We start from the raw sequence: 22,713 nt of genomic DNA on the forward strand, positions 1-22,713 counted from the left end.
AACTTTCGCCAATGACTACTAAGTCGTGTCCTTCTTGACATACCCGCAACATCTTTAACAGCAGCGCACGTCACGGATGATCTACGCTGGCTTGCTGAAAATTTTTAGCAGCGGTCCATTTTCTTACGTCAAGGTACGATCACCGACAAACACCCCAGTACCTTCTTCAAGCTCCGCAACACCGCGCAGACCGAAGCGCAGCGCACAAGCAACAAACGAAGCAAAACAAAGCTTTGGAACTCACTCTCCGCACCCCATATCCAGCCCGAGCCTTGCAGAGGCGAGCGGGAGGGTGTTCGCGTGGGACCTGGCATGTCTCCAGAGCAACGACGCCGCAAAACCGAAGCCCCTCCTTCGCGCCGGCTTCTCGCACGTGGTGTGGGCACAGCATTGGAACCACGGCACAACGATGAAGTTGCTTGCATTGCAAGCGACAGAAGCGGCAACAGCAGCGGCATGATCGCCGCTGCCGCAGAGAGGCTGCTGCCGGTTTCTTTTTTGCGCTAAGTTCTTTCGGCTCTGCCGCACTACAAATAGACGACGAAAGGGTGGGCACCCGGGAGGCGGACCCATCTCGGGGTGCCACCCGCGGCGCAAACACCACCCAGGGAACAGAACCCGAGGTGGGTCGGTTTTCGAGTCTCTCGCCTGAGGGCGTTACCGCGAGGGGTGGGCGGAGGGCGCGGCCTGCGGGGGCCCCTGTCGACACCTCGGCGAGTAGGCGCCAGACAATGGAACTTGTCGACACGGGACGGTCATCCCACAACACGTTCAGCATCGCCGCCCTCATGGCGAATGAGCCTCCGGTCGCACAGGCTTACCTCCAGCCCGGATCGTCGCCGGTCGGCGGAGGAGACGCACCGTCGGCCGGAAGAACTGCGTACCAGGCCGGGGACTGCTGCCTGGCTACCGACTGGGCCAGCACTCCCAGCTACGTCGCCAGCACGCCGGTGAAAGACATGGAAGGTGAGCGTTTAGCGACAGGCGTTGCGATGATGTCGCCTTCCTCTCCCGTCTTTGCTAAGCTCGGATGTTGCGGAACACTTGGGGAGAGGGAGGAGTGGTGGTGATTTTTTTTTTCTTTCGCTACGCGTGTTCTCGCATGCGACGACGAGATTGCGGTGACATGAACAACTGTCGTCGCTTTTTTTTCTGTTCTCCGAATGAGTGTCGCGTCTCGTCACCGGATATTGAGTCGTTCCTCGCGCGACGCTCGGGTTTTGGAGTGCAAAAAATGCGCCTGAGCTCCCTCGGAAGTAATTGTGACGTTGTCGGTAAATTCATCGGCTACGTTGTGCCGCTGTCGGATGTTACACTGTGGGTTCGACTGCTCGATGCGTCGGCTGCATTCCAGTATAAACAAAATGCAAGAATGTTCGCGCGCTGTATATATTTAAATGCGTGTTAGAGGAACCGCGGTGGTCCATATTTGTCCGCAGCGCTAATCGCCACCTTCAGACGTCGACCAAGAGTGCGCACTCAGAGTTCCGGATAGCTTAGCTCTGTTCATTATGCGCTCGTGCAAAGTTCCACGGCATCTGTTTTCCCGGACACTTTCGATGCACTTGCCTTTGTGGCTTGGCATCACTGCATTTTTCCAGGTAGTGTGATTGATTGATTGATTTGTGGGGTTTAACGTTCCAAAACCACCATATGATTATGAGAGACGCCGTAGTGGAGGACTCCGGAAATTTTGACCACCGGGGGTTCTTTAACGTGCACCCGAATCTGAGCACACGGTCCTACGACATTTCCGCCTCCATCGGAAATGCAGCCGCCGCAGCCGGGATTCGATCCCGCGACCTGCAGGTTGTGTGAAGTTTAGTATAGACATCGGTGAGAAAAATGTCGTCTATTGTGATTGGTGTCACTTTCCTATCTAGGTCCCTGAAGGTAACTTACTGTAAAATATCGTTCGATCGGCAAGAGCAGTTTGTATACTGCGTTTGAACATGTTCCACGTTGAAGTGAATGCATTATCGCGCTCATACGTCTTACAAAGCTAACCACCGTTTAAACTTGTTAATGTGATTGACTGCAGTCACATTGTGATTCATACGGACAGCATTCCCAACGAGAAACAAATTAGCCGAGCCAGCGCTAAGTCATGCAAGGCTAGGTTACAGAATGAGGGCATGCTTCAACTTATCTCGTTAGCCATCTGTACAGAATCCTTAAGTGATCACCGAGCGTGTGCCGGTCTATGGTGATGATAGCTTTCTACCTACGGCGCACGGCGAACCTCAGCCATAATAGCTCTGCGGTGAAATTCCCATAATGCGTTTGTGGCACGGAAATCGTGCAGATGCCTCGTTACGTTTCAATGTCTCTTATCTGTACATGGCGCTTGGGCGGTCATTTAGCGCGTGCCAGTTCACGACGATGATAGTTTTCTATCCCCGATACACCGCAAACCTCGACCATAACGAATCCGCCGCAAAACAAGATGGGTGCGAAGAAAAGAAAGTGCGAACCTGAGGGCTTGTCTCTTTTATAAGACACAATATTAATGAAAAACTACCGAGCAATAATGCAAGGGAAAGTATGGGGGCTGTTATTAGAAGTAATTGCAGTGTAATGTGAAGGAAAGTGGACGAAGAGATAGCTTGCCGCCGGCAGGATTCGAACCCGAGAACTTGTAGTGTAAGTGTGAAGACAGAAAAGTGGAACGAAAGATAACTTGCCATCAGCAGGATCCGAACCTGCGACCTTCAGCATTGGCAGTATCTGAAGCTGTGACCTTCCTATACTTTCCCTGGCATTATTGTCGGTTAGTTCCCGCTAATACGTGGGTACGAAAAGCGACAATCAGGGTCACCACTGACTGACCTTCTGTATGTTGACCCCTTTTGTGCCTAAGAAACAAGCAGCAGCGCTTCACTTAAGAATGCAAGCGACGATTTGCACAAATGGGGTCATACCAGAACTTGTCAGGAACTGAGCACTTTCGTCGAGCCTGCGTTCGCGCTCTACATGTAATTAATCCACATCGTACGCTTCTAAACTGTCCGGATACTGGGGTACGTAATTACAATGAAAAATATTCATAAGAGAAATAAGTTTCTCTAATATTGTAAAAAATTATCTTGATATTCTATAAAGTTTAAACATATCGTTCTCGCACCGTGAATTCTTTATTCTTTATTCATCAGATACCCCGCAGCGCCCGAAGGCGTTATAGCAGGGGGGTTACATGAATAAATGACGTATATCTCCGTTCACACACACAATACAACTTTGTTCACACATAAATAACTGAAATACATTTTCGTTCACACACATAGTAGAATTTTGTTCACACATCAATACATCTTCGTTCAGGTTACAGCACGGGTTTACAGCAGTGAATAAAATATACCTTCGTTCCCACTATGTACTTGCATTTCAGTTAGCCTGTTCCTATGTTTAAACGTTTTAGGAAAAAGTGAATTGGCATACATGTTCGTTTTAGCTGGGTATTCCCGAATTTTGCAACTATGATCAAAACGTTTCGAAGTGTAATGAGGGTTGTGTAGGTATATTTCTCTATTAATTCCAGTTTTATTATAGTAAATGCAGTAAAGAAATTTTAATCTCTGCTTCTGGCGTCGGTCAGAAAGACACTCCCATCGTAGCTCAGCCTTCATTGCCGTGCAGCTCTCCCCCCTTCCGTACCGTCCCAAGACGAACCTGGCAGCACAATTTTGTAATTGTTCAAGAGCAGCAATGAAGGTTACCTTCATTGCTGCTCTCGGTTGTAGGGCCACTTCACGACGAAGCGCAGGAACAAGCGATATACAAAATACGTCCGCTGCATTGTCTACACGTGCCATACTGTAGAGCAGTAACCTGCGATGCGTATTTTGATAAGTGAACTTAAACGTATACTCTTCCAATGAGGACCTCGTCTCGGGAGACTAAATTTGTCGGGTGGACTCGGTCCATCATAAGCGAGTACGCGCCATAAAAAAAAAAAGGGGGGGGGGGGAGAGGAAGGGCATCTCATTACTCGCCACCGATACATTAAAAATGGACACGGCAACAATTAGCCAAACAATACATGCCGTAGAAACTGAAAGCGGGCATGTAGTAAGGAATAAAATGAAGCAGGCCCCTCACAGTCGATGTGGGAAGAAGAAGCCCTAGCCTATAGGGTAAGCCCTCTTTGCTCATTTTGTACCAATATGAAACAATCGAGCATTATTTTTTTTTACAGTTGCGCTGCTTCAATTTACCGAACAAAAATCATTCTTAAAGCGCCTCTCAATAAAGTTGGATTGGATTTCGTCATTTCTAATATCCTCTCTTCGGGAGCCTCCTCATTGGGTCGTTGTCACCGGTATATCAGTATCTGTTCCGCAGGAGGAAGATTCTTACTCGAATAAGGACGTGTTTTGAACGCAAGTCTCTAAATTACAAAAATAATTTCTTCTAACCATTTTATAATGCACCAGATAAACAATTAATATGCGATTCCTTCAATATAACCATTCGTTTCTTGGCCAATCCCCCAGAGTGAGTGTGAGCCATACATATAGACAATAATAATAATAATAATAATAATAATAATAATAATAATAATAATAATAATAATAATAATAATAATAATAATAATAATAATAATAATAATAATGCATTACGGTGCAGTTTTGTGACTACGTTAGTGGAGCATTGTGAACTCTTTCGCAACGAACCACTAACAACTTGCCCAAATGGCTGTTTTGCTACAATACGTTAGCGAAGCGAAGGCATCTTTCCGTGCATGCCTGGTTTCAGGCGTGGCACCTCTAGTGTTTCGTTAAAAAATCTCTCTCAAAACATTGCATCCTTCGCCCCTTCCCGGTTTTCACGTTACTGCAGTGGAAACACCCATAGCTACGTGCCTCGCCCCTCCGCGCAGTATTTTTCTCATCCACTTCAAATAATGTCAGTGCACCTCATATGTACTATGCTATATGGATAGATGCAATAATCAATGTCCCCTACATTTTTCTTGGCCAAAATTTATGTTGGATTATTCGGTGGATAAAAACGCATGTACAGTCTTTCGTGCAACCTCCATCATTAAGCACGTTTGCTCAAGAAGCTTGCACAAATTGTTGTACTGTAGTCATACATGTGTGCATAGACTGGAAAGTATGTGCAGGACTTCCTATGATATGTCCAAGGAGGTTTAACAAATTGCAGCAGATTCACGAAGTGAATGCCGGCGATGGAGCGAAGCTTCATTGACGCAAGGATAAACAATAAAATAATGTTTATAAAATTCATCTGTTCGTCCGTTCATGGACGGACGGTTGGGTGGACGGCCGGACAGATAGATGCACGGGCGGACAGATTGGAAAGACAGATGCACGGACAGGCTACGGTCTATTGTAAAACCTGTATGCGCGCTATGAACGCTCTATGTACGGTATATGTAACACCTGTGTTTAGACCGGACGGGAAGCTGCGAGCCACTTACCCCATAAAATATGCTTTTGAGACAAGTGAGACTTCTTGCTCTAGATGCGTTTGCATGAAGAAATAGTTCAGTGTTGGTCCCGAAATATATTTTGCTTTTCGTTTTTAAACTCTGTATTAAAGGAACACGTTTCTTTGAAGCGAAAAAGAAATCTAGCAGTAGCTTAGCTTAGCTATGCCAGGATATACGTAGCGTGAGCTATTCGCGGCGAGATGGGGCTATAGGGTGGCAGAACATCCAGCGCAAGTGTCGATATGTTGTAGGCGGCGCGTATACAAATACAGGCAGTGGCTCTTCGTTGCGTGTGGTCTGAGACGATTGTCGGAGGATAAAATGTGTTGACTGCAGTTTACTGTTAATATCTATGCTCTTCTGCGCTGACTCGGTGCACGACTCTTATGCCACGTTAACATTACTTGTGACAAAAGCGCATTCTGCCCTTCATATAGAGATGCTAGCCTTGGGTGACTCTCTTTACGCTTTCGCTCTAAATCACGCCTTTGCTGTGTTGTTTGTACGTGGTTAGCTTGTGTTCAACCTTCTACTGACTGCTGTAGCGTGACTGAACTACTTATTTACATCTTTGTCATCTGCACACTACAAAAAAGAGAGAAAGAAAGATCGTAGACAACCCGCATATCTGTGCGATTAGTTCAGTACCACCGTTCGCACCTTCTACGCATATGATCTGTTTTCTCTCAATCTGTTCACCATTAAATGTGGGGCAGACGATAAGTCTAATCAGGAGAGCTTAGTGGCTGACGGCGCTTTGTGCTACACTGCGTTTACCACGTGTACGCTCATGTTCTTGCACCAGTAAAAGTCTATACATAAGAGTTCAGCAGAAAGCTTTCATCGATGGATTACGTACATGGCCGTGCTGCAACAAAGCCCTGGTTAATGGGACAACGATGTGTTATGTGTTTTTTAGACAAAAAAATGACCACTGCCTTCCATCGGTCGCTATCAATGTCACACAAACGCTGAAAAAAATTGTAAAAGAAGATCAAAGTTTCAGTGAAATTACACGACATTATATATAAGGCATGCCATCGGAACTATATGTCATGATTTACATTTCATGGTCCTGCAGCTCTTACGGTGGTTTCGTTCACATGGCATGTTGTAAAACTGGAATGGTATGGCATGATTGCATGGCGAACACAAGCGACAGACCCTAACATGAAATCATGCCATGCGTGTCATGTAACAACATGGCTACATGCCACGCTCATGATGTGCTCGCGGCCGTTTCGATAGCGTCACATATACCAAATTTGATATTACAGTACGTGGATAGATGACAAAGGTGTGTGACTGGTGCAAACATGGTAATCATGAGATGCGTGTCATGTAACAACATGACTACATGCTATGCTCATAATGCGCTGGCGGCCGTTTCGCTAGCTTCACTTATACCAAATTTCGTATTACGGGACGTGAATGGATGACGAAGGTATGATACTGGTGCAAACATGATAAATATATGAGATGCGTGTCATGTAATAACATGACTACATGCTATGCTCATGATGCGCTCATGACAGTTTTGCTAGCTTTCCATGTACCAAACTCGGTATTACGCGACGCGAATGGACGTCGTAGGTAAATGACACACCCAAACATGATAATCACGACATGTGTGTCATGTGACAACATGACTACATGCCACACTCATGATGTGCTCGCGGCCGTTTCACTGGCTTCACATATGCCAAATTTGGTATGACGTGACACCAATGGATGACGAAGGCATGTGACTGGTGCAAACATGATAATCATGGGATGCGTGTCATGTGAGAACATGACAACATACCACGTTCATAGCGTGCTCGTGGCCGTTTCGCTAGCTTCGACATATACTAAACTTCGTGCCACGCGACGTGAATAGATGACGAATGTAAAAGACACATCCAAACATGATAAGCATGACACGGAAGTCATGTACGGCATCATGTACCTCCACCTCTTAACGTTAACGATTGGGCTGATTTTAAAGTGGCATATCAACATTTCTCATTCGTGCTTCACATAACGTCGATTGCCACTGTACGTTGGATCTACCATTTTTTTTTACAACCGAGTCACCATCAAACGCTGCATTCACACAACATTTAATAGTCCTTATGTTTGGGAGGATGCCAAGAGCATTTTGTGATGTGCTTGAAACAGAAAGCGGCACCCACTCTGAAAATATTCGGATGAGTGGTCGGTACGACGACCATAAACAGCACTCTGTAAAGTTCCACCCGCCGGTCTTATTACAATACATTAGCATCCGTGCAAGACCAAATGCTTTCGTACGTAGTTTCAGGCATACGCAGAAACAGTCACACTCGCGCTGACATGACCGGACAAACCACATTTGGAGAAAATGCGTGACGTACGCGCAGATAGAAACCCGACGTGGCTAGCAGACGACGCAAGGAGCAATCTATACTTCACCGTTTCGGTCAGTTCTCGCCAGGTGGCGACTCTGCCCGATGTCGCTGCCAATAGTTGTAAGGGGGTGCCGCTGAACTACACGTTTCACGTATTACGGTAATTACCGGCAGCAATTTCGCTCTCCTTCTCTATGGCTATACTATACTGGCAAACGCCCCGCCATATGTATGTAATGCCACGGAAGACGCGATCCATGACAGAAGCGTGGCTTGAAGTCACGGTGTAACCGGATACGATTCTTTTTTAAACCTTCTTGGCACTGCGGCTATGACGCTGCTCCTCTGGAATGCTCTTTGGCTAGGCTACTGCAGCTAACATTGAAAAAGAAAAGTAAAAAGGAAACGTTACAAACGTTCGGCTTGCGCTAGCGTTTAAAGAGTCAGAAGTCGATCACGTGTCGTGCCGAGAGATGCGTTTTGCTGACCTAACGGCTGACGTAGCTTCGACAACGTTCCACCTGATTAACTGTAAACGGGTCTTAGCAGCAGATGTGAGGTCAGCACGGCCAGCATTTGCCTGGAGCACGGTGTAGACTGCAGTCGATATAAAAGCATGGCTTGGTGAAGTGCGAATCCAAGATGGAATAATTTTCTCCTACAGGGAATGCTAGCTTGAATATAAAATAAGAGATCGCTGCTATATACCGACAAACTTTACAAATGATAGAGGGTAAACGTAGCTTGATCTTCACTATGGTAGCCATGACCTTGAGGCTTCTTGTAAGGAAACCAGTACCACTGGGGCACACTTTGAGCAATATTAGCCCGCGCACACACGTTGTGCTGGCACTATCTGTTGTATTCATTGTCATTTTTTTTTGCTGATGTTCGAGGCCCACGAGATGGCTTTACGCTCTCCCATTGTAGAGTCGGTAGAGTACCACGTACTTTAAGTAGTTAAACACTTTTTCTAAACACACAATGTTCTAATTGTTGTCGATGTGGTCTCATCTAGTGTGAGGTCCAAGGGACGGCTTTCAGTTCTCTCACGGTAAAGTAGCGAGTACTCAAATTTGTTAACCCGTTTCTCTAAGCACACTTTGCGGTGTTTGTCGAGTTGGGCTAGCGGGTGGCTATATGCTCTCTCATGGTAGAATACCTAGTACTCTAAATCGTTACGCACTTTTTCTAAACACGCAACCAAGCGTGAGGTGCACGGGAAGGTTTTACTCCTCTGCCGTCTATAGAGATTAGCGAGTACTCACATAGAGAGTAGCGAGTACTCACAATCGTTCACCACTTTCTCTAAACACACAACAGTACGCTGTTGACCAAACAAGTGGTCTAACTGGTTCATGGCATAATTATTGTCGACGTAGGCTCTCCTATAGTAGAGTACCAAATACTCAAAATCGTTCACCACTTTTTCTAAACACACATTGTGAAACCCACTGGTGGCTTTATACTATCCCCTAGTTGAGTACTGAGTACTATAAATTGTTAAGCACTTTTAGGGGCGAAGCTCCTCTAGTCTAACTTTGTCCTGCGTCAGGCGTAACCGGCCAAACAGACAGACAGACAGACAGACAGACAGACAGACAGACAGACAGACAGACAGACAGACAGACAGACAGACAGACAGACAGACAGACAGACAGACAGACCGAGAGACGGGCTAACGGACGGACGGACGGACGGACGGACGGACGGACGGACGGACGGACAGACAGACAGACAGACAGACAGACAGACAGACAGACAGACAGACAGACAGACAGACAGACAGACAGACAGACAGACAGACAGACAGGACGGATGGACGCTTCGCCCCACTTATCTTCACTCCGTGGATATGCTATGATTTTTTTTCTAAACACACATTTTGTCTGCATTAGAGAGAGCGTAATTTTCCCCATAGTAGAGTGTATATGCATAGTACTCTCAATTGTCAAATTTTTTTTTTCTAAACAGCAGCTGGATGCTGACTGCGACATCTTATGGCTCTCCCTTAGTAGAGCGCGCATAGTGCTTTAAGGCGTTCGCAATTTATTCTAAACACATTAGGTAGTTCTGGAATATTACACAGAATGAAGAGTAATATCAGATCGGTGGCAGAAATGAAACACTTTCATTCCTTAAAAGGCTTCTGGGCAAGTGAGTGGAGTCCTCAGTCCAGGGCTCCACTGCCTCTTGCGGCTCGCTGGTCTTGGTCGAGCAAAGCCAGCTGGCTTTCCCGATCCTTGCTAGCAAGCCAGGTCTCCTACTGCCTCGGTAGAGATGTTGTCCCTTTGGGAGACAATTTATGTTTTGGGGCCACGATTCACATTCGCGCGTAATGTTGGCGAGAGTTGGCCGTTTGCCACACCACAGATAGCTGCGCGCGTACGTTATGGGATTTAGATGATGTTTTCTTTGTAAGTGTGGGTACGTGTTGGTCTGTACTCGACGCCAATCTCGCGCCTGTTTTCTGGTAAGATCCGGATGGGCAGGACTGTATTTTTGCGTTCTCATTTTTGGTTTTCGAGGATATCACGTGGGGTATTAGAGAGTCCGTCGAGGGCATGGAGTTTGCAAAAATTAACTAGAGGGAACTCTGTTGTTGCGATCGTCCAGCGACCACGGGAATGATGGGTAGTACACAGATTTGCCTAGTCTTCGTACTTGCGGGTGGAGAATTGTACTTGCGGCGTCGTTTATTGCTGTGTTTCGGTGTTGATTCGAAAGATAGATTCAACCCTTTTGAACTACGTGACCCGATTTGGAAACGCAAGTCTAAAAGAATAAAGTGGTGAAGTGCAACCGCTGAACATCTGCTGATTTTTGTTTCGTGATAAAACAGCTCCAAGCCACACGAACATACGCGGAGCCAAGAGCAGGCCAGAAGTACGAAGATTAGACAAATGTGTGTACTACCTATCATTCCCGTGCTCGCTGAAGCGCCGTGCGTTGCAGCTCCCATAGACACCAGTACCAGAGTTCCTTCTAGTGTATATTAGAAAACTCTATGGTCGAGGGAGCGATCAGTGCTCGGGTGTTTATTTCGTGAGGAAGCCAGTCGGCCCTTTCGTTGTCCTCAGGTGCCGCATGCGCGGGGCACCAAAGTATTGTATTTGAATTTTGTAGTGTCTCTAGTATTCTCATTGCTGCCCTTATATAGTGTCTCCAGCTTGAAACGTGAGGCAAGTTGATTGAGATTCCGTAACCACAAGTCTCCCTTTTGTTCTGCACGTCTTATTGTGATCGCAACCGCCGTCATTTCGGCTGCACCCACTGATGGCGTTTTCATCGACGCCGCTTGGTTGAAGCTCCGCTTGTTGCAGTAATGATGTAACGATTGCCGTGCAGCCTGCAGTCATCAGTCTAGAAGACAGTTGGGTTATAAATAAGCGTAACGCTTTAGTAGTGCTCATGCTCTGGCTTGCCGCCGGCCAGGATGGTACTTAGTTCTCACATTCTTGGGGATGGGGGACGCCATGATTTCGTCCCTAATGTTGTGAGGCAGCATGCCTCCTCTCCGGTGTGTAGAGGTTTTAAGGGATAGCCAACCTGTTTGAGTGCAGCTATGTTTTGCTCCGTAGAATTTAATCGTCTTTTCTGGGTTATCAACACATCGGACGCGATTTCTTTGTAGGTAATAGAGTGTTAGCACCTGTACTTTTTCGGTGGTAACATTGGTGGGTATAGTCCAATCGCTTCTTTGTATGCCGTCCTTGTGATTGCATCATTTTTTTTTTTTTTGCTGTTTAGGCATGGGTTATTTTTTAGAGATGGGACTGCATATTATTTCGTTTGAGACATAGGCGGAACAAGACGCAGATTTTCCCCTTCTGTGAAGCTTTGTCTTTTCCGCGTGACCCTATGTATTGTGGGAGCTACGTTTGTCGTCGTTTCTCGTAGTGTTTCGATTCTGTGCTCTACCATGTCGTTGTTTTATATCCACAGGCTAAACCCCTAGCTTTTGCACCTTTATGACAGGTTGACCGTAGATCTTGAGCTGTATTTAGGGCGTCCCGCATCTAGACTATTGTTGATAGTTGTGAGGATAAAGGTAGAGATGATGCGAACACTTGATTGTCCTAAAACAATTGGCAGTTTCTTGTACAGTTTTGTGTCACGCAAAAACCTGTTTAAGCGCTTTCTGAGGACCAGGTGGCGTCCCAATACAGTTTTTTTAAACTTGCTGTTTTCTACATTTGAACTAGACGCTCACCATCGAATTTCTTCGCGCGATATATCCTGGGCCGATGGGACGCACAAGATATGTTTACTTGTCTCGCGGTGCCCACAGGCCTCACAAGTTGGGACTGTCTGCATGGTCGATAAGGTGTAGTAACGGCGGGTGAACGCCACACTTTGCGAGTTAAAAAAATTAACTCACCAGAAAATGGAAAGCGATCGAATGAAACTTTTTTTTTCTTCAAGTGTGTATCAGCAGCGTGGCAAAGGCCCATCCAGTACTCCCAGTTCAGGGGCGTCAAAAAATGAAGATGTAAGCTTTAGGAGATGTCTCGCACGCATTCAGCTTGTGCACCTAGTTTCCTTCATGGGATTTACAAAGTGATTGGGAAGAAAAAAGAAAAAACTGTAACGTATGAGTGGCTAAAGCAAAAAAAAAAGAATATGTAGATGCCTCTTCCGCAAAACTCGATTTTAATAGCTTGCAACAAGAAAGTGAAACGTGCTGTCATAGGATTAGTAGCAGCTTTTGGGGGGGGGGGGGGGACGTTAACTAATACAAGAGCTAAATATTGCACGCAGTGTAATATAATTCAGTTGTCTATACATTTTTACAGCGAAAGCTCTTATGAGATCAATAGCTTGGGCCGATTCCATCGCAACCTGGCAAATAGCGACGTCGTGATTGTGAGCACTCTTAACAAAGCAAAGTGTCTGTGGCCTGCAGCAAGCGTTGAAGAAGCTTACCCTTTTAATTACGGAATTGTTCGCACTTACCTGCTACGCCTGGATAGCGGCAAAGTTTTGAAAAGACCCACACAGTGGATATACCACTTAGAGCTCGTAGTTCGCCGCTGCCGGTGTCCATAAGCGCTATCGCGGGACACAAGAAAAAAAAGAATTAGATAAAAAAATACCCAAGATAGAACGAGTTTCGAACACGACCCATCTGCATGGTAACTCAGTGTTCTACCACAGAGGCACTTTTTCTTCTTCTTTATGACAGCGACAGGACCACCCTTGTGCATGAAACTCTGTTGCGAACTACCCTATGCGGGCTTTATGTTGGTCAGGAAAACAGCGCATATTCCGTCATATCGCCCGTCTTTCTTATGGCGGTTACGTGTGCTATCGGAAGATATTTCACAGTCAACCTTATTTTAGTATAGTATATGCTTGCCTACTGTGAGCTAGGCGGTATAGTTCTCTAACTCTCCGGACACGTTTGTGCCACAGAAGAAAGCCGTGAAATGAATGACCGTATAGTTGGAAGTTAGTTATGAGTTCGTTTTCATTGCGAGACTTGGAAATAACTAATGCAAGCTTCTTGATTGTGGCTCTGACACCAGTGAACAAGCGTGCAACTTAAATCTACTAAACTTGTTTGGATGACACGTTTTCTATCTCCAGTTAACAACTATTTTGAAGGGGATGTACCGAACAATATGATCTGGGTTCTGCAGGTCACGGGATTGAATCCCGGCCGTGGTGACCGCATTTTAAATAGAGGCGAGTATGCTCGAGGCCTTTGTTCTTGATTGAGGTGCACGTTGAAGAACCCAAGGTGGTCGAAATTTCCGTAGCCCTCTACTATGGCGACACACGTAATGATATATTAGGACGTTGAACTCCATCAATCTTTACTTTTAATATTATTTATTTGCCGATTCACTTTGGTTTAATTTTCAATTTAAGTTGATTCGTGCTCATAGTATGGATTCATTAGGACTGTATTTAACGTAACCAGAAATGGGTGCCGTCCCTGTTCCCGATGACATCGAGTGAGTTATTTTTCGACAGTTCAACACTCGCACGTTAAAGATCCCCAGGTGGTCGAAATTTCCGGAGCCCTCCACTACGGCGTCTCTCATAATCATATGGTGGTTATGGGACGTTAAACCCCACATGTCAATCAATCAAACAGTTCAACACTCGCGCCTCGAGCTTGGTGTCGTCTCAAGCATTCGTTTCCTTTTCTACTTTCCATCCCGACTCTCGGAGCAGCCTGCCTGCTGACAAGCACCAAGGACCGACCAAGCCTCGCCGAGGCGTACCGGAGCTCGACCGAGTTCCCGGACAGTTGCAAGGGCCCTTCCGGTGACGGCCGCGTCGGTTCGCCTTGCTTGGAAGGAGCTTCGTCGGGCGGCGGCCGCTGCTCCTCGGCAGATGACGGCGGGTCTTCCTCGCCCGTGCTCTCGCAGTCCGGCTGCCCAGAGGACGAGCGCAAACCGCTCCATCCGAAACTGGTCGGCGTGAGTGCCTCGCTCGAGATGAAGGCGCTGTGGGACGAGTTCAACGCGTTGGGAACCGAGATGATCGTCACCAAAGCCGGAAGGTGAGTAAGTGACACATCACGCCTGACGCTTGACTGAGTTTGTGGGTTCGGTGAACGCATACGATAAAAACCCTTGTTATTACAGTTGAATTCCGCAATGGTGATATTAGCGTGGAAAGACCAAAAAAATCACGCACCTCCAGGAAGTGAAGCAATCATGGTGAATGGGCGAAGCACTGAGAATGGTTTTTGCCGTAAGTTGTCTATCATATTGCCCATTCGTGCATTTTAATGAATGACAACGCGTCTGCACAATATACACAATGTTTTTTTGTTGTTGTTGAGCCACCAGCGCTCTCTCAACTCCGGAGTAGCAACTTGTCGGAGTTGCCGCTTTTCCGCAGCTTCGCCTCCACGGCAGCTAGTTGACTCCATCGGCGTTGCCTTTCGCGGGCGACAGTGCGTTCACGTTGGTTTTTATTCATCGGTGTCGTCACCGGGAGCGCGCTCATTCTTCATCGTCATCAGCCTCGTCATCATCGTCATAAGCTCGGACAACGCATAGAGGATAAGCCTAGAGTTGATTCGCCCCTAAAAAAATGCAGCAGCTACGCATTAGTGGCGCAATAACTGATGAAACATCGGTGGCCGTCTCGTCCTCCTTTATTTCCTCTTCACCCTCCATCCATCCATCTAATTTCCCACCCTTACTGTGCTATGTTTTACAAGACTGTGTTACTCACTGCCCTCTCTCCTATTTTCCAAATGTTTACTTCTCTATCGCACCCGCTCACTATATTATCACCACTATTTAAGGCTATGCCGCTATGCTATCATGTTCTATTTGTCCTTCTCTCCTTTGTTCTCGACCTCACTTACATTTTTCACTTTCTGCTATATTTAGTTTTGAGCCGAGCTTTGAGAGGTCGCCATACGCGGCTGGTACTCAGGCCTAAACTGCACCGTTGTTTAAAAAAAAAAAAAACACTATTGCGATTATTTCGTTATCGAGAAATAACACAGTACAAATGGGGAAATGATCGGAAAAAGAAAAGAAAATGATGCCTAAATAATTATGTTAGCCTGCCTTGCTGAGCGTTGCTATAATGTAAACAGATAAAAAAATATATCGAAGGGCATTCACTGCACGGCTCTCGATAAGCCACACAAAACTGCTCAACCTAAGTTTTGTACTCAACGTTGAGAAGCGTTATTTGGTCTCCATTCCTCCGAGTGAACTGTGGCTCATGTTTGTATTAACATAATTTCACCACCACAAAAGCTATCATAGAAGTCACATTTCTTGAATTAGCGTCAAATTACAGAGGTGACAGGGGCACCAATGTTATATACCAACAGGTTAAATAAAGTTGGGCAGGCTACCTGTACAGCGGAGGCCGAACCACACTTCATGCAGGACAATACGTAGTCCACCTCCTCACCTCACGAACCTGCACAAGGTTGTGAAACCTGAGGCAGCCAACTAAACTTTGTGAATCTACCATGATGCGTTTCCGGTGAAATAATGCATTGTAAACGTCTTCGCACCTCCCGCTGCTATGCGTGCGTCAATGGAGTTGGTCGATAGACCCGAAGCGCAATGTGTAGCTTTGTGGCAGTGGTCGGTAGTTAAGGGCGTGCCCTTCATTTACGCGCTTCGACTGGGCAGTGTATGCATGCTATAGAGTACCTTGAGTGATTCCCATGACTCAAGAGCAGATCCTAACAGGAAGGCGTGCAAGACTTTAGAATATCTAGAGCGTGAACACGTGCCATGCAGAACCCGGATGTCAAGTCGTCATTGTCTCACCCACGTAGAAAAGGAAAAGCAAGCCCCAGCTTCGCTGGTCGAATATCGGACACATAAACAGGGGATGAAGGTAATGGTACCACATTAGATCGTGACCCGGAAGATGCTAGTCCACTTGGCTCACAGAAGTGATCCAAACTTTTTGACGATGAGCCCCGCCGCCACGTCCAGGCATATTGTAGATCATGTGCTTGTCTTCACACATCTCTTAAAGAGTAAAATGCTGGACGCAGTTCGCGTGCGTTCCAGTTAGATTGACCCCGTCCTAGACCCTGCACGTCAGCTGGCGTATCTAATACACAATTGAATACCCAGTGATTACAGAATGCTGATCGCCAAAAAATGGCAGCATATCCACGGAGTGAATGATAGAGAGTGGGGCGAAGCATCCGTCCGTTTATTCGTTCTTGCTTCCGTGCGTCCATGCGTCCGTCTGTGTGACCGTCTGTGCGTCCATTCGCCCGTCCGTGAGTGCGTCTGTTCGTGCGTCCGCACGTTCATCTGTGCGTCCGTCCCTGCGTTCGTCCATACATCCGCCCCTGCGTCCGTCGATGCGTCCATTCGTTGGTGCAGCCATCCGTGAGTCCATCCATGCATCTGTCTGTGTGTCCGTTCGTCCATCTATCCAACACTCCAAGTACCACCATCGCGCATCTTTTCATCATATATTCCTGATATAAAAGCACCGCCATTCAGCGGGCATTACAAGGACTAAACGAGAGGTGGCACACGCACACTTTCTTACGGCTTGCGCTTCGTGTCTACTTCCCACCTTTAACCACCTCGACTACATGGCATATACTAGTTCACTGTATTCATGGCACTGCGGCCCAACGTTCGCTAAACCTTTCTAAAACCAAGGAGGTTACGCCCGGTGAGTATAACGTAGCAACCCTTTCTTGTCAGATAGTGCTCAATGTACATGACAAAGTTTGCTAATGGGGAATGAGAGACAGGAGAATTGAGCTTTTACTTTCTTACGGCTTGCGCTTCGTACCTACTTCCCACCTTCAACCACCTTGAGTTCATGGCATATACTACTTCACTGTATTCATGGCACTGCGGCTCAACGCTCGCTAAACCTTTCTAAAACCAAGGAGGTTACGGCCAGCGAGTATAACGTAGCAACCCTTTCTTGTCAGACAGTGCTCAATGTAGATGCCAATGGCTGCTAATGGGGAATGAGAGACAGGAGCATTCGGCTTTTAGTTAACGCGCACGCTGCGATTTTTTTATTGTTGAACAATGCACAGGAGAAATCTCCCACTGGCACCACCTTGGAGGTCAAAGCGTAAGACTGGTTACACACTAGGACTACGACTACGAGGGACGAACAAGTGCCGCTATAAGGAGCTTCGCCCCTAAAGAATACACGTCCAGGGCCCGAAAATGGTTCGTTCGACATGGCTTCTTGAGCTGTGAGAAAGTTTTATGTCCTGGAACGTCTTTTACATACCTAATGTATATATGATCGCCCTTTGGCGGGAGCCATGGATACACAAGATGCGTGGCTTGACCGATGGTAGCACGCAGTGAAAAGTCAGCACCCGACCTATCCCGTCATAGAAAACCTGATCGTGTCACTAAAATGTTCGGTTCGAAGTGTTTAAAAAAAAGGGGGTTTGAAAATATAGTGCGCTATACGCTCTACTATGGGAGGGCACCACGCTCTCACAGAGGCGAAGAAGGGAAGTTTTATTGTAGATGTAACTTATACATACACAAACGATACAAAGAAAACAAGTAAAGACATGCAGTGTATAAATCTTCCGAAGGAGCACTATAAACGAGTTTTTCTCTTTGTATATGAATGTTACAAGTTAAAGGTAAATTAAAATGGGTTTGGTTATTCACATTTCAGAGAATGCCACGCATGCGTGCGTACTAGAATTGGCGGTTAACTAGTACGGAACAACTGGAAACTCCAGCTGTCCCTTATACTTACTCTGAAGAAACGTGTGTGCCATTGTCGAAGGAAAGCTTCATCGGGGTAATTACGCTAAATTAGCTGTATTATCTGGAGTGCGGAATAGGCACCGAGGCTTGTGCTGTACTTCCGCTGAACATTGCACCCCCACTGTACGTACGAAACCACTGTAAAGACCAGTCTTGCGAACAGCCAACGTTCTGGTTCCATGCGTGTTGTGCGAAAGCCAAAGAGGCGTTGAACCGTGTTCCAGACGTTTTTCGTCACCGAGTACTCGAACTTAGCATGTTGTGCCGTATTTCATTTGCCGCAGTTTGGACAGTGGTCATTCGAAACGACTACCATTGTGTCAGCTTCTCACGCGTCGGCGATGCACTCCATCTCAAACTCACGCACCTCATTAGGTGCGCGATTGCAAAGCCATCGCTTACATTTTTTTCGCGCAGAATTTATTCTTCCTATATTTTCAGTGTGCTATTTGTCACCATTTCACTGATTTCTTGTGACGAAACGTCTTCCAGATGGCATGAACTTATTGATTCAACTATTTCTTTTAAGCCACTAGAATGTGCGTTTGGAAAAAGTGTGTAACAATCTATAGAGTACTCGGTGCTCTACTATTGGAAGATCATAAATCCGTCCACATTAAAACTTGCCAATTTATATATAGAAAAAGTGGTTAACAACTTCAAGTACTTGATACTTCACTATGAAAGAGCGTGTTTAGAAAAAATTTATTGCCACAAACGTCAATAACACTCAACAGAACATTTCCGTCTTAGACATACTGTAACGATGATGACAAGACAGACGTCATTTACATGAACATGGATATGAGATGACGTTGAAAAAACATGTACATTCGATGGTTCACACAAACACAACCACAAAATACTTCAAGGTAAACAAGAGACAAATAAAACATAAATATGTACATTTTGCATATTTACATGTTGGCATGCCATTTCTGCTGGCACATCGACAGATCAGCCTACCAATACCAGGCCGGCCGAAAGACAAGTTTCACTCGTCCGTCATAGACAGACACAAAAGGGCAAGACCAGTGCTGAAGAAATTCCTCTTCACCGAGGAAGAAGAGCTCCTCCGACAAAACAGACAGCAGCTCCGAGTACAATCGTTCTAGGATCGGGTAGAGCGCGCGGCGGCGGCGGCCCGCTGCAACCGCCTCGCAGCGGTTGCGCCAGAGACAGAAAGCGCCGGCAACAATGAAAAGACAAGCGAAGCGGCCTCGCGAACAACGCCCAGAAGAAACGAAGCGATTTACTCTGAGGCAGTGAAATCCAGCATGTACGGCTCTCCAAAAAACGCGAGCAATGATACAATGCCTCAGAAAATGCTGATTTGTTTCCCGAAGGGAGCAGTTCGGACATGTTGCTGACTGGACTATTCTCCACCTTTCGAGGCGGTCGAGAGTGGGAAGTACACCCCATCCCAGGCGCCACATGAAGTCCCGAAGGTGTCCAGTGTTGTGACTCCGGGTCCTGCCGGTCTCGTTTTCGGTAGCTGGCCCCGTCGCAGGATCCATCGTCCAACAATTCAGCGAGAAGAAGCGCCCGAACGAACAACAGAGATTTATTTACATGTGGAGAAGTGGTCAACTGACCCAAAGAGAGAAGAGTGCGTGTGATACAAAACGTCTTCGGCATTTTATAGCGCCGCGCCGTTGACACTGGGCGCCCCGTCCGCATCGTCAGCCAATACGGTGTCTCCGGCCCCTCGGCCACGAGAGAGGGGGAAACACACCTCACAACACATGGAGTGGCACATCCCAACACGAGGTCCATATATGGTCACGGCGCCCTAAAATGTTACCAAACATGGTCACGAACGCACAGCAGACCCTGGAGCTCTCCCGGCGAGGAGGAACCCGAATGGGGAGGTGGGGGTGGACGACACCGTCAGGTCAAGAACCAGTTCTCCCCTAACCTTTTCCTGCTTGGCTCCCCAGGGCCGGTCGTAACAGTCTCTCGCGCGGGGGGGTGAAGATCTCGATGGGCTGAGGTTTGCAGCCACTGTCCGGAGAGATCATCGCCGGCAGTCGGTTTGGTGACGACCGTCTTTGATGAAGTAGAGGGCAACACCTGCTTCATTGAGGGCTCAACAGACATCACATACGCACATGAAAACACAACTACTCAGCCGGTGAGCGCCGGACAATTCCGCCAAACTCCACCAGGCAATTTTCCCCTTTAACTGATATTAAAGGAAATACACAATTTATTCAAAATGTTACTCACACTTTAAGGTGACACAAAACAACAACACTGGAAGCACACCAAACCCGAAACCCTGGATAGCCGTGTCTTCAACGTTTTCAAACAAGTACACCTAAAAGAGTAAAAAAACAATCACTAGCCCTTGTCTAGGTCAGAAAAAAAATGCCAGAGTTCTCGAGACATCCTCTCGCGTCAGGGGCATCGACTTAAGCCATCAGTGTTGCCATGGAGTACACCCTTTTTGTAGCGTATTTCAAACGTATATTGTTGCAAAACGAGGCTCCAACGCAACAGGCGGCCGTTCTTAGAGGACATGGTCTGTAGCCAGGTGAGAGGACAGTGGTCCACTCCCACAATGAACTTGCTTCCGGCAATATAACAAGCCAGTTTCTGGACTGCCCAAACCAAGCACGCACATTCCTTTTCGCTAGCGCTGTAAACCTGCTCGCGAAGGGTGAGTTTCCGTACTGCTCTCAAATGCGTCAAGTGTTCTGGCCAGGACGAGGAAAATACGGCGACGTCGTCCAAGTAAGGCAATGCGAAATCCTCTTGACCCCGCAAAACCTTATCCATTAAGTTTGAAAAACAGTAAGGCGCCTTCTTTAGGCCGAAACTCAACACTTTTGGGCGGAATATCCCCAATGGTGAAATAAATGCAGCATACCGGCTCGCCCTCTCGGTGAGCGGCACCTGCCAGTAACCTCTCACTAGGTCTAGCGTTGAGATAAATTCCGCACTGCTTACCCTCTCGACGCGTTCCTCAATGTGGGGAATTGGGTATGTCCGATCCTTGGTGATGAGGTTTAACTTACGATAGTCTACGCAAGGACGCGGATCTTTGCCGGGTACCTCCACAAGAATTAACGGGGAAGTGTAATCACTTTCACACGGCTCAATCACGCCCAATTCCAGCATCCTGTTAACCTCTGCTTTTATTAGCTCAAGCCGACGAGGTGACACCCGATACGTCTTAGATCTTACCGGTTCCGACGAGGTAAGCTCTATGTCATGAGTGAGGACGGATGTCCGGCCTGGCTCGCTTACAAATCTGTCCTGAAACTCGGTCAAAAGGCCACGCAATTCCTGCTTCTGCTTCATTGTCAGCTGTGCCTGTGATACTGAATCCTCAACTCTTTTCTCGATCGGGACTTCGTCCGATTCGGGAGCTAATTCAGGGATTTCTGCCGGAACCTCTTCCGGAACATTTAAAGTCATGTTCACGATGGCTTCCCTCTCTTTATAGGGTTTGAGTAAGTTGCTATGATACACCTGGTTGTTGGACGATGGATCCTGCGACGGGGCCAGCTACCGAAAACGAGACCGGCAGGACCCGGAGTCACAACAACTCAGCGAGAAGAAGCGCCCGAACGAACAACAGAGATTTATTTACATGTGGAGAAGTGGTCAACTGACCCAAAGAGAGAAGAGTGCGTGTGATACAAAACGTCTTCGGCATTTTATAGCGCCGCGCCGTTGACACTGGGCGCCCCGTCCGCATCGTCAGCCAATACGGTGTCTCCGGCCCCTCGGCCACGAGAGAGGGGGAAACACACCTCACAACACATGGAGTGGCACATCCCAACACGAGGTCCATATATGGTCACGGCGCCCTAAAATGTTACCAAACATGGTCACGAACGCACAGCAGACCCCGGAGCTCTCCCGGCGAGGAGGAACCCGAATGGGGAGGTGGGGGTGGACGACACCGTCAGGTCAAGAACCGGTTCTCCCCCAACCTTTTCCTGCTTGGCTCCCCAGGGCCGGTCGTAACACCAGGCAGAAAAGAAGCCGTTAAGGAGCTCCAAGACACCCGTCTAGAGCGAGCACGGCGGGCTGGCGGGACCAACGGAAGCAACAAAGCAGCAGTTGTCACAACTATGTGGTTGTTCAAAACATCTATGCCAGGGCAGCTCGACAGCATGAAATTGTTAAATAAACACAATAATGCTGGCTACGTACTCGATTTCGCTCTTTGATTATGCGAAGCAGCCGCGTTAGTCGTTACGGAAAGCTTGCCCCGTTTTTTGAAATTAATTCTTTGGTTTTATCAGACCACACAATTTGATATGCTGTGGCTGCAACATGTGCTCGCGGGTGCAAGTACCTTTATCTAAATGTGCTTATACGGCCCGTAAATTTCGCACACTAACAAAAATTCTCGGATTTCTTCACTGCCACAATATTTTGTAACACAAGCGTACGGCAAGGCCCACTTCGGCAGTAAAGTATTATGAGGCAGTCTTGTGTATGTCCCGGAACGTCTTCTGTCACTGGAAGAAAGATTGACTGCCTGAGATATAGTAAACTTGAGTAATTGGTTTGACAAAATAAGGCATCAAGAGGACAGGCACATTAAAGGATTAACGCGAACAAGCAACGCGCCTGAGGTCGACTCACACCTACTACATCTTTGGGAAGCAAATAGAAGCCTTACGAAAAAAAGGTGAAAGCAGGAACGTAC

General features: G+C 47.0%; 1 protein-coding gene across 1 annotated transcript in view; it reads left to right on the forward strand.

Moving 5' to 3' along the window:
• The first annotated feature begins 731 nt into the window (after positions 1 to 731).
• The window catches only part of LOC142803848 (T-box transcription factor TBX1-B-like), a 126,035-nt gene continuing 104,053 nt past the window's right edge, over positions 732 to 22,713 (forward strand). Inside the window, exons 1-2 of the mRNA XM_075890050.1 lie at positions 732 to 966; positions 14,008 to 14,338. Coding sequence (XP_075746165.1) covers positions 732 to 966; positions 14,008 to 14,338 — 566 coding nt within the window. The remainder of the gene's footprint in view (positions 967 to 14,007; positions 14,339 to 22,713) is intronic.

The sequence above is a fragment of the Rhipicephalus microplus genome, chromosome 3 (genome assembly GCF_043290135.1).
Source record: "Rhipicephalus microplus isolate Deutch F79 chromosome 3, USDA_Rmic, whole genome shotgun sequence".
Taxonomy (NCBI): Eukaryota; Metazoa; Arthropoda; class Arachnida; order Ixodida; family Ixodidae; genus Rhipicephalus; species Rhipicephalus microplus.